We start from the raw sequence: 15,604 nt of genomic DNA on the forward strand, positions 1-15,604 counted from the left end.
CTAAGAAAATATCAAGTTACGTTAAATTTATAATAATATGATACTGAAATTCTAACAAGAAGTAATCTTCTTCTCATACCTTCTCCATAAAATCTAAATGCCTTATATGTTCATGTATGTAATTAATACTCCTGTCTGTCAATAAGAAGAAATGACACATAAGTATGAATGCAATAATTTATAATAAAAAAACTTTACATAGATAAGTAGGTTGAAGAAGCACAAGAAGCTAATACTACCTTATCTTGGCTTGAATCTTCTCAAATTATGTCCTCTGCAAAGAGTTTTTGGTACTAATATCTACTCCGTCTCCAACAAATTTTTCTAGTCCATTTTTCACTGATCCTCCTCCGGTTGAATTAGCTTCAGAAAGATAAAGATACTTTTGTCCAAGAATCCCCATTAAATAAGTAACAAAAACAAAAATTAAGTACCTGAGATACAAGAAGTAAAAATCAAACACTAATATGTACAAAAACATACAAACTTTAGGTTGTGGTATAAAAAAAATAATTCATGAAAATTGTTTCTTAAAATTTAATTTCTAGAAAAATAAATGAATTTCATACTTTTTTTTTTGTATTCGGTACGTAAGTAAAATTCTAACAATAATTTTATATAATAAAAAAAAATACTATGAAACGTAAAGATGTGGGATACTAAACCATCAAAGTAGAGTAAACTGTAAAGATGAGATATGTAAAAAGATGGATAAGACAAAATCATAATATTATCACTTATAAAACATATTTTCTCTATTTTTATTTAAAACAAATATTTTAACCAATCGAACGTGAAAAAATCCAAAAAACAAAACTAACCCCTAACCTAACCCGACCCATAAGGAGTTCCATGTAGTTTTATTTGGGCCCAAATAGATGTATTGCTTGCAAAATCCCTAAAAGCCCTCTAATGGCAGAACTTCATCTTCCCTGTATATGCTCATCAATCGTTCAGTTCAGTGACCAAATTACCAAAAAGCTCACCAATGATATACCTGAGAAAGTTCAATTCTTGGCGTTTTCTAACAATAGCATCAACATGCTTGAATTCTTCAACCCCATATCAATTTTCATCATTTTTGGGGAGACCCTTTTCGTTTTCAGCTCAGATTCAGACAGAATCAACTATTTCAGATAGTGTAGCAAAGAAACCATTGGGTGTTTTCTTTCAAGAAGCTGTTGGTCTGTTAGAAAAGTCTGAAAACAAAGAATTGAAGGGTAAATTGGAAAAATTGGAGGAAGAAGTGAGGGTTTTGCTAGAGATGAGGAAAAATGAAAAGGAAGCTAGAAATGGTGATGGGGTATTGGAAAATAAGGGGACGAGTAAGAAATTACATGAATTGTTTATGAATGAGGAGGTTAAGAGTGTAAAATCAATAAAGTCGACTCCGTTGAGTATGGAGGATCATACTGTGTACAAAGAGCTTTCACCTGATATGGCGATGTTTGTGACTCATTTATACAATGAAGGGTACTTTAAATATTCAAACTTTCTGTCTAGGAAGAAGTTTGACATTACTTGCTTCGAGAATAGCTATGCCCGTAATTTTATAACGTATGCAGCTAAGCAGTTTGGTAGAGATCACCAAGAGATTGTTAAGTAAGAATCAATTTACTTACATTCACCCATTTTCATATTGATTGCTACTATTACTATTAGTTTTCTGTGTGTTAAGTTTATTCATCGAAGTTTATTAGTCTAATTTGTGTTTTGTTAGTCTGCCGAAATCTTTAACAATGACATTTTTGATAGAATTTGTATGCTAATTATTGGGTAAATATGGGAAGTATTTGTCTTTGCCTTGTGCAAACATAGAAGCTAACAGTTTGTAAACTGAATAATGTTCCTGATGAGGAAGAAAATTGGAAAAGCTAATAGAGGATGGAGGCTAGAAATGATAATGGTGTGTTGGAAAATGAAGGAAAGAGTAAAAAGTTAAACAAATTGCTTGTGGATGAGGAGGATAATGAGAGTGTAGATTTAAGAAAGTTGACGGTGTTGACTACGGAGGATCATACTGTGTACAAACTACAAAGAGCTTCCACCTGATATGGTGATGTTTGTGACACATTTATACAATGAAGGGTACTTTAAAGATTCATACTTTTTGCCTAGGAAGAAGTTTGATATTACTTGCTTCGAGAATAGCTATGCCCTTGATTTTGTAAAGTATGCAAGCTGGGCAGTTTGGTAGAGATCACCAAGAGATTGCTATTCTTCTTCATAACTTTGAGAATGATTTATGAAGAAGAATCCTTAAACATCCAATGAAGTTATGACCCTCAATCTTCCGTTTGAAGTACAAAAGTTTAGCCGTAAATCACTTATCACGTCTAAGCTTAGAGGAAATAACAGATGCTTTGGGGAATCCTACTTGTGAGTCTGGGGAGGGATCGGATGGTGGAGTGTACGGAAACGTTATCCCTACCTTGTGAAGGTGGAGAGGTTGTTTCCAAAACACCCTCCACTCAAGTGCATCAAATCAAAATAGAAAAAGTTTTATATATAGTAGTAAAAAGAATTACCTTAATAACAAGACTTTTGAAATTGATTCTTCAAGAAGAATCCTTCAATTTCCAATCTCCCGATTGAAGTACAAATGATTAGCCCTAAATCGCCTATCACATCTAAGCTTCTAGGAAATGACGAATGCTTTGGGGAGAAAAGATTGTATTGGGTGATTAATTTGTAAAATGAAAACGGGTTGGGTTTTAATAAATGAGTGGGATATAATTTAATCCTATATTGAAAATATGGCAAGCTTAGAATGATACATGACTATTTTATAGACCCAAATTTGACCCCGGCTGGTCCGTTAGTTTCAAGGCTATGTTTGAGCCCAAAAGAAAAAATTAAGGGTATTTTTAGACTAAAAGGTTAGCAAATGGTATTTGTTAGCCATTTTCAACACGTTAGGGGTATTTTTTGCCCTTTTAAGTTTTTTTAAGACCCAAATCCATAAATTTCAGAGGTATGTTTGAGCCCCCTAAAAAAATGTTACGGGTACTTTTAGACCTAAAGGTTAACGGAGGGTATTTGTGAACCATTTCAATAGGTTACAAGTATTTTTGGCCCTTTTCCGAACTTGAAAAGGTGACTGATGCTGTCTTTTGTTTGGAATGGTTCATCTTGACGAATTCCCACATGTCGCTTGTACTGTGTTCAGGATGTTTTTCTTCGTTTAGTTTAGACACTGCTTTATGCCCCTTAGCTTTCTTCATTCAGTTCCTTAATCTACTAAACTTGGTTGTTCAGATGGTTGTCTGGCAGTGACCTGAAAAAAGTCGCCCTTTTTGGTTGCCCTTCTATTGCAAAGCAGAATGTTTTATCTGCTAAGAGGTTGCGTAAATATTTCAGAATTCAAGAAGATAATGTGAGTCACTTTTGCTCTTAAGAAACTTCATCACTTCCTTTCACTGCTCCTAAGATCAAATAAGATTACGTAAAATTTTCTTTGGGACATTCTCAAATTTTCTTCCACCTTCCTTCTATATACCCCTTATGATCTAAAATGTTACGTGCCTTTACTTCAGGTATGCAGCAAATGTGCCTTAAAAGCATCATGCAAGTTTGTGAATCAGAATGTCAGGAAAGGCGATAGGGCAAATTTACACTTGGCTGCTGTATTGAGGGTCATTATTCTGTATGCGCTGGAATCAGTTCCTCCTCAGCTAGTAATACCAGATGAAATAAAGGCTTCTGTCAGTCGGTTGCTGATGGACATTTTGAGACTTAGTCAAACTGTGTCTTAATGCTTCTTAAGAATCCGATGAGTTGATCAGCATATAGGTAAAATTGGTCTGATATCCCGACATGATCATGCTAGTTCTATGTCTTGTTGTAATCTATTTTGTCATTCTTAGTCACAACTAGTAGTGCCTATGGTAATGAATCAACGTGCCAATATGGGCAGTCGGGTTGAATCTCTGGATAACAACGGAACCTTTGTTGGTAGAGGTAATCAAAGTCAATTGCTCGTTTCTTATAGGAAATCTGTGAATGCTTCTCCTTCGAAACACATCTTTCTTGATCCACGACCCGAGATCTTTAACAAGATTTCATTTAACTTTGCAGATAACCTAAATGTACCGAAGTCAAATATTTGTGTTTGCATGAAATATATCAAGAAGTTTCTCCCATAAATGTACTAAGAATTGCTTCTTTAGAACAGAAATTTGGTAATATTTGCCATATTTGATAGTGATGTTTAATACTGAATATGTATCTGGTAATTGTGGTATTCATTTGATTGAATTCAATGTATACTAAATGTGATGTTCATTTAGAATGTAAATGACTAATAATCTTGTTGAATGGAAAAATAAAAGGTTACTGAAATCGTTCTTTACTCGCTATAAGTATTTCCCTCTTGCCCGTGAAAGTGAAGTTAAACCCAATCTGACACATCTTCTAAAAGTAAATATGAATTTGATCCTTTAAACTAAATGTGACTAAAGGAAAGGAAAATTTATGGACTGATCCCGTCATCTCCACCTTCACCTTGTAGGAACTACGAGATCATTCCATGGACCCTTTCGGCATTCAGGGTTAGATCAGTCACATTTTCTTGCAAGTTTCCATTTAGTATATGATTTTTCTTGTAGACCATTTTCTTCAACTTAATTCTGTTTCCTCTTTTCAGTGGCAAGGATTGGAATGAACCAAAGGTCTTCGACTGCAGTGGACAAACAAAACCAATAGAGGGATCAACTTATCCAGGTTAAAGATATCCAGGAGAGGCATTGGTGAAAAGTGTCCCAAGTAAAATGACAAAGCCTGTCAATTTACTTGATATTATACTGCTTACACAACTACGAAAAGATGGACACCAGTCGAGAATTGCCAGTGGTGCATTGACGGACTGCAGCCACTGGTGTGTAGCTGGTGTTCAGATGTTTGGAATGAACTATTGTACGCAATCTTGCTCCACTAGTGTATTTGAATCTTGAATCTCAATTTTCATGTATAAATGAAAGTTGATGGCTAGGTGGCTTTTATCTTGCTGTTGTTGCTGTTTTGTTTCTTCTGTTCTTGAGCCGAGGGTTTATCAAAAACAACCTCCCTAACCCCACAAGGTAGGGGTAAAGTCTGCGTATAGTCTACTCTGTTGTTATTATGATTTGATGGATAGGTGGCTTCCATGCATAAGAGAAGTGTCTCATAAGTGTCAATAGGAACAAGTCCAAGTTGTAGCGTTTAAGTAAAAGAAACAGAAGTTTAAAGGTCATTTTTGGATTATTATATGATGAATTTTGAACTTTCCTATAATAGAAAAGAAATAGAAATAAATTGACTAGAAACGACATTTGTTATGTCAATGACACCAAATGAATGAAATATAATGAAATAGAGCCACTTTTAGGTGCCTTCTGAAATGAGGCAAGTAAGGGAGCCATTACGATACGATACCTAAGGAGAGGTTTTTACAAAAGAAACATCAATTTAGAACAAGAAGTAGAGTTTAAGTACCTCTACAGTTTCAGATCCAAACATACATTCACAGTCACAAGCCAAATTGCAGTAGTAAATTCATAAGTAAAACAAGAAAGAGAAAAAATAAATCACTTTTAATTATTGTTGTATGCCTTTTTCGAAAGTCAATTTGACTAATTTTTAAAGTTAAATTAGATTAAATTAATTCGACATTTTAAGCAAAAAATTTAAATATTCAAAAACTATATGGAAAGTACTATAAATTGCAATTTTTTTTTGCATATTAATATGATTAAAAAATACATCATAAAATGTTAGTCAAAGTTCGTATAGTTTGACTCTAAAAAAAGAAAACCATGACATTAAAAGTGGACGAAGGGAGTATTATTTCTATATTCCACTTAACAAATTACACTAATTATATTATTGTCGTTGAACATTAAATATGTTGAATCATATTTCATAAAGATCCTATAAATAACTATGGACCAAAAGTGATATTCTTCCTTTTAGAAATTTAGAAATAATAAAATCTAGAAGCTTAAGAAAAAAATAAATCTCAAAATAAAATAATAAAAAGAGAATATCCATTTTAACTACACACACCTAACCTAAACCAACACGACCCGACCCGACCCGAATTCGGGTACATCTTCAAAAACGGACCCTTCAAATGTATGAACCACCCAAATTCCAGATCACGCAATCGGGCATTCTTACCGGATCTTCCCGGTTTACGGTTCAATCTTCTCTTCTCCGTTTAATAATCCAAAACCCTAACCCTATTCACTTTCGGATCCTCCGATCGGATCTACCTGACAAAGACGTCAACGGAAAAGTTCTTCACTTTCTCAGGTTTGCATTTTTCTGTTCATTATTTGCCGGATTGAAACCCGAATCCTTGTCAAGTACATCTATTTGAGCTCAATTTTGATGATTTTTTTGTACATTTTTTGATATATTGGGGCTGAATAGAGTTGAATGGATGTAGAGGATTTTGTTTAATGGATCTCAAGTAGTTTGAAATTGAGGGGTTGTTGACTGATTGATTGACTTTTTAGGTAAAGATTGATTTTTTAATGTTTTTCTTCTGTGGATTTTGAATAATGTAATTTGGGATGTCTAGTTTTGTTGTTGTGATTTAGGATTTGGATCATGTGGGTGTTGTGTTCACCAAAGAGACAATGATGGTAAGTGTTGGAGATTGGTTGAGCTGGTTAATGAGCTTAAGTTGGGTGTGGGGTGTGGGGGGTGGGTGTGATGCATATAATTTTTCCTGTGTCAAGTTACTGTGGCTATTGTTGTGGATCAATGTTGTCGTGAATTTTGTGAACACGTCTCCTTTAGGGAAATGCCACGTCTATCAAACCTGTAGTAACCCGTTGTTGTTACTGCTCTCATTTATGTATTTCCTTTTTCAAACTGCTTGGAAATGCTTTATTTTTAAGGTGAGGATATATCGAAAACAACATATGTATCTCTACGAGGTAGGGGTAAGGTACACTCTACCTTCCCCAAACCCCAATTGTGGGATTACACTGGGTATGTTGTTGTCGTTGGGTGGGTAGTCTCTGGCTTTTTATAGTAGAGGTTACGATGTAGAAGAACTTACGTTTCTACTGCTTTTGTCTGTATGAGTTGCTTGTCCCATTGTTTATGGATTGTTGACTGGTGCAATGGGTGCTTCGTGTCAATTATGTATAGCCTTCACTTGTAATTCGGTGGATCTTTAGCTGTGTGGAGACTGCTGATTTCTTGTCTCGTGGCTAGTTTATGTGTCGCCTCACCATCACCCCAAACCTCACAAAAGAAAAAGAATGAGGAAACAAAAGTTCATATATGCTACTCATCATTATTTTGCTCTCAGTTTGTTGTTTTTGTTTCATTATGAAAAAATTGGTTATGATTTATTAAATAGAGAAACGTGGTCAGAGGATTCATATAACCCCAACTTGTTTGGTGCTGAGACTTTGTTGTTTTTTCGAAAAATAATGTTACGTCAAACTTCCGTCTAGAAAATCTGTGATATTGTATGCACAGAGATAAAGCTCATACTGAGGGAGGGATTGAGCATAAATCAGATAGACAAACTGACTCCAGTTGAAAGATTTGTGACGAGTAGTGGTCGGGGTCCTTTAAAGTTTCAAGATTGCATACATAAAAATCTTAAGCAATGTCTTTTTTTCTAAATAACAGAATCTACAGCAATGTCTACAATCATCAGAATAATATTATGAGGCTCAGAACTTTCGTTTGCTTCTCTGTTCCTTTCTTCAGATACTGTATTTGGTTAATAACTTTTAAGTACAACCTTTTTCAATTCCTTTAAATCTGTCATTGCATTCTACTTGGCTGCTGTTGTTTCGCCATTTAACAGCATTTGGACCAAACCATTTGATGATAACAGATTGGTTAATTTGGCTTCATCCATGCCATGGAAATTCCAACCGAAACCCCAATAAAGAAACCAAAGCGATTGACATCCGTTGTGTGGAACCATTTTGAAAGAGTTCGAAAGGCAGATATCTGTTATGCCGTCTGTGTGCATTGCAAGAAGAAGCTTAGTGGATCAAGTAACAGCGGAACAACTCATCTGAGGAATCATTTGTTGCGGTGTCTAAAAAGATCCAACTATGATGTTACCCAAATACTTGCAGCAAAGAGAAAGAAAAAAGACCCTACTCTTGCAGTTGTCACCTATGAAGAAGGACAAAGGAAAGAAGAAACCATTAGTCCTGTGACAACCTTTAAGTTTGATCCAGAGGTAAAGAAAGAGGAAGTTAACGTGCCTATCAACCTTGGCAGTGTTAGATTTGATCAAGAGCGGAGCCGTCTGGATCTTGCCCGTATGATTATGTTACATGGTTATCCTTTAGCCATGGTTGACCATATTGGATTCAAAATATTTGTCAAGAATTTACAGCCACAATTTGAGGTTTTGACTAATAGTGCTGTTGAACTAGATTGTATGACTATTTATGCAAAAGAGAAACAGAAGATGTATGAAGCAATCCATAACTTGCATGGAAGAATTAGTCTTTCTGCTGATGTTTGGGATTCATCGGAAAATGCACGGTATATGTGCTTGACTGCTTTTTACATTGATGAAGACTGGAAGCTTCAGAAGAAAATGCTGAATTTCATCACACTGGACCCTTCTCACACAGATGACATACTTTCAGAAGTTGTTATAAAAAGTTTGACAGACTGGGCCATTGATCGTAAGTTGTTTTCTATGACTTTCGATCATTGTACGGGCTATGAAGAACTGATTTTTAGGATCAAAGACTGGCTTTCTCAAAACAGGCCTCTGTTAAAGAATGGTGAATTGTTTGATGTGCGCTGTGCAGTACAGTTAATGAAATCAATTGTTTCCGATGTCATGGAAGCAATTCGAGATGTGACCCACAAGGTCCGAGAAAGCATAAGGCATGTTAAAAATTCACAAGTAACCCTAGGAAAATTCAATGAGATTGCTCAGCAAGCTGCGATTAGTGGTGAGAGACCTTTGATTCTTGACTGCGGACAGCAGTGGAGTTCAACATACTTAATGCTTGAAGCTGCCTTGGACTATAGGGGAGCCTTCTGTCTACTAGAAGAGCATGACCCTACCTACACTAGTGCCTTGTCTGAAACAGAGTGGGATCATGCTAGTGCCGTAGCTGGCTATGTGAAACTTTTTGTTGAAGTTACTAATGTTTTCACAACAAATAAGTATTCAACTGCCAACATATATTTCCCAGAAATATGTGATATTCACATCCAGTTGATTGAATGGTGTAAGAATCCTGATAATTTTCTAAGTGATATAGCGATGAAGATGAAAGAAAAGTTTGACAGATACTGGAGCAAGTGCAGTTTGACTTTGGCAATAGCAGCAATACTGGATCCAAGGTTCAAGATGAAGTTGGTGGAGTATTACTATCCTCAGATTTATGATTCTGATGCGCCAAATCAGATCAAAGCAATATCTGATGCCATAAGGGAGCTTTCCAATGAGTATGCTATGGGCTCATCTTCGCTTGATCCAGATACGGCTGGTGCTTCTGGCAGCTTAGCCAGTACCACTATTGGCACGAGGGACAGACTTAGGGGTTTCGACAAGTTTCTCCATGAAACTTCACAAAGCCACAACATGACATCAGATCTTGACAAATACTTGGAAGAGCCAGTCTTTCCTCGCAATTATGATTTCAGCATATTGAATTGGTGGAAAGTTCACACACCAAGGTACCCTATATTATCGATGATGGCACGTGATATCTTGGGAGTTCCTGCATCCACTCTTGGACCAGAGTTGGCATTCAATAACAGAGGCAGGGTGCTTGATCATCATCGCAGTTCACTGAATCCAGATGCTAGAGAAGCTCTGATATGTGGTCAAGACTGGTTGCGCATGGAATCTGAAGGTAATTGCATCTGATTTACATTTTCTTCTGCTAAACCTTTTAGGTGCCGGCATGAGTTATGGTTTTCTTTTTTAGTTTATAATGGATGATTGAACTTCAATTGCCAGAATATAACTCACCTCACATCTACACTGCTGTGCCACTTACGGTGGAATCAAAGTAGAGCATGCTTGGTATGTTTCCTTATCTTCACAGCTTGTTTCTTTTTCCAAGCCTTTCTAGTGTGTTGTTGTTCTTCTGAATTGTTGTTTATCCTTTTGCAGTTTGATTGGAGGATCATCCAACCAGGACACCAGTGTTTGATTTCTTTCAGTAACTTTGAACTTAATAAGTATCAAATTAGTGCAAAGAGAGTTGATTAATTTGATTCTTAAATACAAGTATTTCTTTAGGATCAACAATTTCTTGCAATTTTCTTGTCTTTTTTTAAATTGTAAATGTTGATTGCAGTCGAGATATGTTGTTCCACCCTGGGAATGTGGTGGTGGGGGTCAGGGGATTGTTTCCTATGAACCCGGAATTTTCACAAGTTTTCCTAGGGGAGGAGTTAGAGGGAAAGGTTGTGTTCAGATGTGGTGTTATGAAAAGATGTATCTTTCTACTAGTTTAATTAATGTGTAGTAGCTTTCATTTTCCTCCCTCTTTTCAGGTAGTCTATCTTAATATGAAGTAAATAGTTCTATACAAGACTTATTTGACGTCCACCTTCTGTTAAGTATTGCCAATCCCAGTCACTTATCTTGTGCTTTTGAGCTCGATAAGGCGTAGCAGAGTTCATATCACCAGCCCCGGGGCTTTGGTCTAGTGGTAGGAACACAACCACACACATCATGAGCAGCTCATTATCTACTGATGCTTCCCTAATAAAGGGCTATGCCAATTGAATAGAGTTGAGGACCCTTCGTCTTCCTATTTTCCATCTCTACCTTCTCACGGTGAGATGGAAACGAAGTGTGGTCAATTGGAGTGGAAGCCAAAGGATAGGGTCGAGAATCTGTGTTCGATCCAAAGAACCACCCCAGATACGATTTTGTTCCCCCTTCATACTACCATGACTTCAATTCAACAGTCAATGTGATTTATTCACTCCGATTTCATGCATTAAACTATCATAACATACTTCTAATATCGAGGTCTGATTCATTCACTCTGTGTATGCAATTTTTCATTTCGAGTGTATTTAGTATAGTTATAAATCTTCAAAATGTATTTTTTTTTTCTGAGAAATATTTTTCATTCATTAATCAAACATTGAAGAATATTTTCAATGAAAATGACTTGCCTTGTACCAACACAATACTATTTTGTGACAACAAAAGTGAACTTCATAATTTGCCACTAAAGTACAAGTACAAAGCAATTAATCACACACTAGAAGTATCATTTTCTTATGAATTTTCTATTGGGTGTTTCTGTTTCCTACTTGAATTATCACCAACTATTTATCAAAACACGCTTCGAAATTAATAAGTCAACTGCCTTGTGAACAAATTTTATGGGCAGAGTAAATTGTCACACACCTTTTGATAAACACTTGGTCAAGTCACCTTTGAGGTGTGCTGTTATAAACCATTGGTGATGGTTTAGGTAGAAACACAACTGCAAACACCTAATAGTTCAAATGTGAAACTCGTAAAAAGGTGATACACAAAGTGTATTTTTTCGATAATTTATCTAAAAGAATAAAGAGATTGAGCAAGAAAAAGTTCATACTTTCATATGTCAAATTCAACAAATTACACCAGACCTTTTAACATACTCGTTTAACCACAGATACAGGGAACACAGCCTATCCAAAATTCCAAATCTTCCGCAAAGGCGGCACAAACATTATGAATTCATACAAAAATAACAAGGAACAACAGCTAATTACTAATGATGATCTAAAAAATTTAGAGAATTCGAGGAACTAACAATGAATAATAGCTAAAATAGCATACAAAATTCTTGAGAACACAGCCTTTTTATGTAGAGGTTTTCTTGTTTGGTTCAAAAACATTCTTGATCAGTGACTCTTTGATTGATAGCAACTCAGGGAACTCTTTCTTCAACTTTGATGCATCCATCTCATTGTTACTGCGAGCTGCAACGATTACCTTGGCCTGCTCTTCCACTGTGAAGTTGGCATAAGTAAATGCTGGATCGATATATTTCTTGTACATTTCCAATATCTCATTATGGCTCACAACACCAGGGTTTGTGAAATTCCATATGCCTCTGAGGTTACGCTTTGCCATCTCAATTGAAATCGGAAGAAGCTCATCCAATATGGTCATACTGTTAGGAATATTGACCACCTTATTGTAGCGGCTGATCTTGGTAATGAAATTGCGAGGGTTGCTGAGATCTGAAGATATTGGCATGCGAACTCTGAGTGTGCAAACATTGTCATAATTTTTCAACAGATCTTCGACCTAGTTAAAGAAAACAAGAAAATACGTTAGTGCCTAAATAAGAGAATGATGTATTATGGATCAAAGTCTAAACAAGTGCTTACCATGGCCTTGGTCTTTGAATAGAAAGAACCAGCGAAATTGGGTGTGTCTTCCTCTTTGAACCCAATACCAGAACCTTCTGGATGTGCAGCATCATACTCAAATATGCAGCCAGTGGCAAAGTTCACCATCAGGAGGCCATTCTCTCTGCAAACATCTGCCAAGTTTAGAGTACCAGCAACATTTGTGCGAATTGTTTCTGGTTTATGACTCTCACACCAATCAACATTGGGTCTACCAGTGACACCAGCAGCATTGAATACATGTGTGGGCTTGACAGAATTAATGTCTGCCAAAAGCTTTGAGCGATCTTCCAAACGTCCCCTGCCATACTCATAAGGAATTCCCTGTTTCTCACACAATTTCCCTAGCACACCGCCAATCCACCCAGTCCTACCATAGATCAAGAACTTAAAAGGGGATTTCTGAGGCACATTGCTGGTCTTTGAAGCTGGAGCTGCCGTTTTGGTTTCATTGGACTTCCCTGAGAATTCGGTAGATCCAGAATCATATTTCTCAGCTCCATCCAAATTTCTTTCTATATCACCAGGCATCATCAGCATTCTAGGATGGGGAAGCAATGCTCCAGAGACATCCCCCCACCAATCAGGGTTATTCTTATACCATTCAATAGTCTTTTTCAGACCCTCTTCCCACATGGTCGTCTCAGACCAACCCAAGTTCTTCAACTTCTGATCATCCAGAAAGTACCTTTGGTCATTAAATGGCCTGTTCTCCACAAACTGAATAACTTTCTCTGAATCTATGTTAAAGAGTTTGCATATATCTTGGGCAACATCAATCACTCTTCTCTCTTTTGTAGTTCCAATGTTATAAACGTGACCGACCTCTCCCTTGTGTAGAACAACTTCAAAAGCCTCAGCAACATCCTCACAATAGAGATAACTACGAACATTACAACCATCACCATGAATAGGAAGAGGCTTTCCCCTCATGGCTAAAAGTATAAACTTAGGGATTAGTTTCTCAGGAAATTGGTTAGGACCATAGACATTGTTCCCTCTAGTGGTTATAACAGGTAACCCATATGATCTACCATAAGCCATAACAAGCATTTCAGCCCCAGCTTTTGTGGCTGAATATGGGTTAGTGGGAAGGAGTTGTGAGGCCTCGTGGTTTCCTACAACAGCATCCTCATCAGTCTCCCCATAGACCTCATCCGTACTCACATGGATAAACCTTCTGATCTGACCAGTAACTTTGCAGGCCTCTAATAGTACATGGGTACCATAGATGTTATTCTTAGTGAACTCAAAGCTATTACCAAAGGAGTTATCAACATGGGTCTGAGCAGCAAAGTGCATTATAGTGTCAATGGACTCAGTTATGAGAAGGTAGTTAACGAGATCTGCACTAGCAATATCTCCCTTAACAAACTTGAAATTAGGGGAAGATCGGGAAGGAATAAGATTCTTCAAATTTGAACAATAGTCAAGTTTGTCAAGGACAACAATCTTGTAATCAGGGTAGCTCCGAACAAGTCTGTTGGCTACATGACATGCAATAAATCCGGCAGCTCCAGTAATGAGTATATTCTTAGGGGTGTATGTTGACATCTTGAAGCAGCTTCTAACACATGCAAAATTCCAAACCAATATCAAGATTTTGTAGCAACCTCAGATCCATAATTAAAAATAGCATAGAAAAAACAAAACAATATCTAGTTTCTAATCAATCAATCAATCAACCTAACTACTCCTCACCTCACGTGAATCTTAGTAGCTTAGTTGGTTAGCTACCTGAACTTTCACCTTGTTGCTAAAAAATCGATTGCTATACCTTGTAATCCCCTCACCCATTTCTCCTCCACCTACCCCCAATTATTTAATAAAAACACGAACTACTCCTCAATGCAAAACTAGTCGGGGTTGGCAATATGAATCCTCTACACATTCTACTCCATTCCTACTCATTTCAATCCAAAAACTTATTTCTCTAAACCTAATCCCTCGTTTCCCCATTACAAATCAAAATTAAAAAAACCCAGATCATTAGATCCAAAATTTTCCCAACAACGATCACCAATTCAAATGATTATCTCTATCAGATCTGCATAAATTAACCAATTCTAAACCAAAAAAAAAAACAGATCAACACCATCAAATTATTAAACAGATCTTACCCAGATACAAATTCTATAACAGAAAATCAATACTGGATCATTTTCTTCAATTCAAATTGCAACAGATCACACAAGATCAAAATAATAGCAATAAATTATGCAGAAAAAATTCAATAAAAAAATTGATGAAACTTACTGTTTCAAATCCCGATCAGGATCCACCCCAACTGAGAGAGAAGAAAAAAAAAGAGTACAAAATCGCCCAGTGCTTCGGCCTTTATAGAGAGAGAATCAGACAAGAAGGATCAAAGGAACGTGTTTTTCTCTATTTATGGATTCACATACCAAAGAAAATTTAATAAAATAAAGAAATGTAAGCAAATCTCTACTTATTTTTTTGCATGATACAATAATACATAGTCCTATAATTTAATTTATTTTCCGCTAATATTTATGTTCTCCAACTTTACGTGAGTAGATATATACTTTAACTTGTATATGTCAAGTATAACGTGTGTGTCTACTTATTTAACTTTATATAAATTTAAATGTTACTTATATGTACTCAAAATTGAAGAACACGTTAAAAAGTGTATTATTTATAATAGACTATTAATTGTTTTTTAAATATATATTATGACATCTTCCAACACATCTAGACTTTCAAAAAGGGGTTAGCATTTGGGTTAATAACACTTTTGATCCTTTAATTTAGGAGCTTTGGAGTAACGATGAAGTTATTCTTATATGATTTGTAAGTAATGTGTTTGAGCAGTGCAAGCTATAGATATTGATGTTTTTATTAGGATAGGTCGTTTACATCACATTCGTTGGAGTATGATTTATTTCTAGACTCTTCTAATAGAGAATATTTCATGCACTGAACTGTCTTTTTAATCATTATATAGAGAATATTTCATGCACTGAACTTTATATAAATTTAAATGTTACTTGTTAAATGTTTCCTCATTTAGTTACTCATGTGTTACGTGAAACTTGTAATGTTACTCCATATATGAGAATAAGTATTACTTATGAAAATAGTTCAAAAATGATATATTTCCTACTCAAAAGGACCAAAAATGCACATTTTAATTATTAGTTAAAAATAAATGTATTGAGTTATATACCACAAAGATTAAAATCGTAACTTACCAATAATTGAGGAAACAAAAATAGGA

The 15,604-nt window shown here is 35.8% G+C and overlaps 3 protein-coding genes across 5 annotated transcripts; 2 read left to right on the forward strand and 1 right to left on the reverse strand.

Annotated features, from left to right (window-relative positions):
• The first annotated feature begins 875 nt into the window (after positions 1-875).
• On the forward strand, positions 876-4,989 carry LOC125865051 (uncharacterized). The gene is made up of 4 exons (XM_049545213.1): positions 876-1,602; positions 3,259-3,376; positions 3,537-3,792; positions 4,646-4,989. The coding sequence occupies exons 1-3, from the start codon at positions 989-991 to the stop codon at positions 3,753-3,755; spliced, it is 951 nt and encodes a 316-aa protein (XP_049401170.1). The 5' UTR covers positions 876-988; the 3' UTR covers positions 3,756-3,792; positions 4,646-4,989.
• A 1,095-nt stretch (positions 4,990-6,084) lies between these two features.
• LOC125864922 (zinc finger BED domain-containing protein RICESLEEPER 1-like) lies at positions 6,085-10,249 on the forward strand. 2 transcript variants are annotated; one of them, XM_049545043.1, is made up of 4 exons: positions 6,085-6,291; positions 7,844-9,845; positions 9,953-10,018; positions 10,109-10,249. In XM_049545043.1, exons 2-3 carry the CDS (start codon positions 7,871-7,873, stop codon positions 10,006-10,008), a joined length of 2,031 nt encoding a protein of 676 aa, XP_049401000.1. In that variant the 5' UTR covers positions 6,085-6,291; positions 7,844-7,870; the 3' UTR covers positions 10,009-10,018; positions 10,109-10,249. The 2 variants fall into 2 exon arrangements, with proteins under 2 accessions (XP_049401000.1, XP_049401001.1); XM_049545044.1 differs by lacking the exon at positions 6,085-6,291 and adding an exon at positions 6,372-6,497.
• A 1,283-nt stretch (positions 10,250-11,532) lies between these two features.
• LOC125864328 (trifunctional UDP-glucose 4,6-dehydratase/UDP-4-keto-6-deoxy-D-glucose 3,5-epimerase/UDP-4-keto-L-rhamnose-reductase RHM1-like) lies at positions 11,533-14,809 on the reverse strand. 2 transcript variants are annotated; one of them, XM_049544261.1, is made up of 3 exons: positions 14,620-14,809; positions 12,343-13,930; positions 11,533-12,259 (listed from the first exon to the last, which is right to left on the reverse strand). In XM_049544261.1, the coding sequence occupies exons 2-3, from the start codon at positions 13,915-13,917 to the stop codon at positions 11,810-11,812; spliced, it is 2,025 nt and encodes a 674-aa protein (XP_049400218.1). In that variant the 5' UTR covers positions 13,918-13,930; positions 14,620-14,809; the 3' UTR covers positions 11,533-11,809. The 2 variants fall into 2 exon arrangements, with proteins under 2 accessions (XP_049400218.1, XP_049400219.1); XM_049544262.1 differs by having other exon boundaries at positions 12,343-13,927; positions 14,620-14,774.
• Positions 14,810-15,604: the final 795 nt, after the last annotated feature.

This window comes from Solanum stenotomum, chromosome 5 (genome assembly GCF_019186545.1).
Source record: "Solanum stenotomum isolate F172 chromosome 5, ASM1918654v1, whole genome shotgun sequence".
In the NCBI taxonomy this organism is placed as follows: domain Eukaryota; kingdom Viridiplantae; phylum Streptophyta; class Magnoliopsida; order Solanales; family Solanaceae; genus Solanum; species Solanum stenotomum.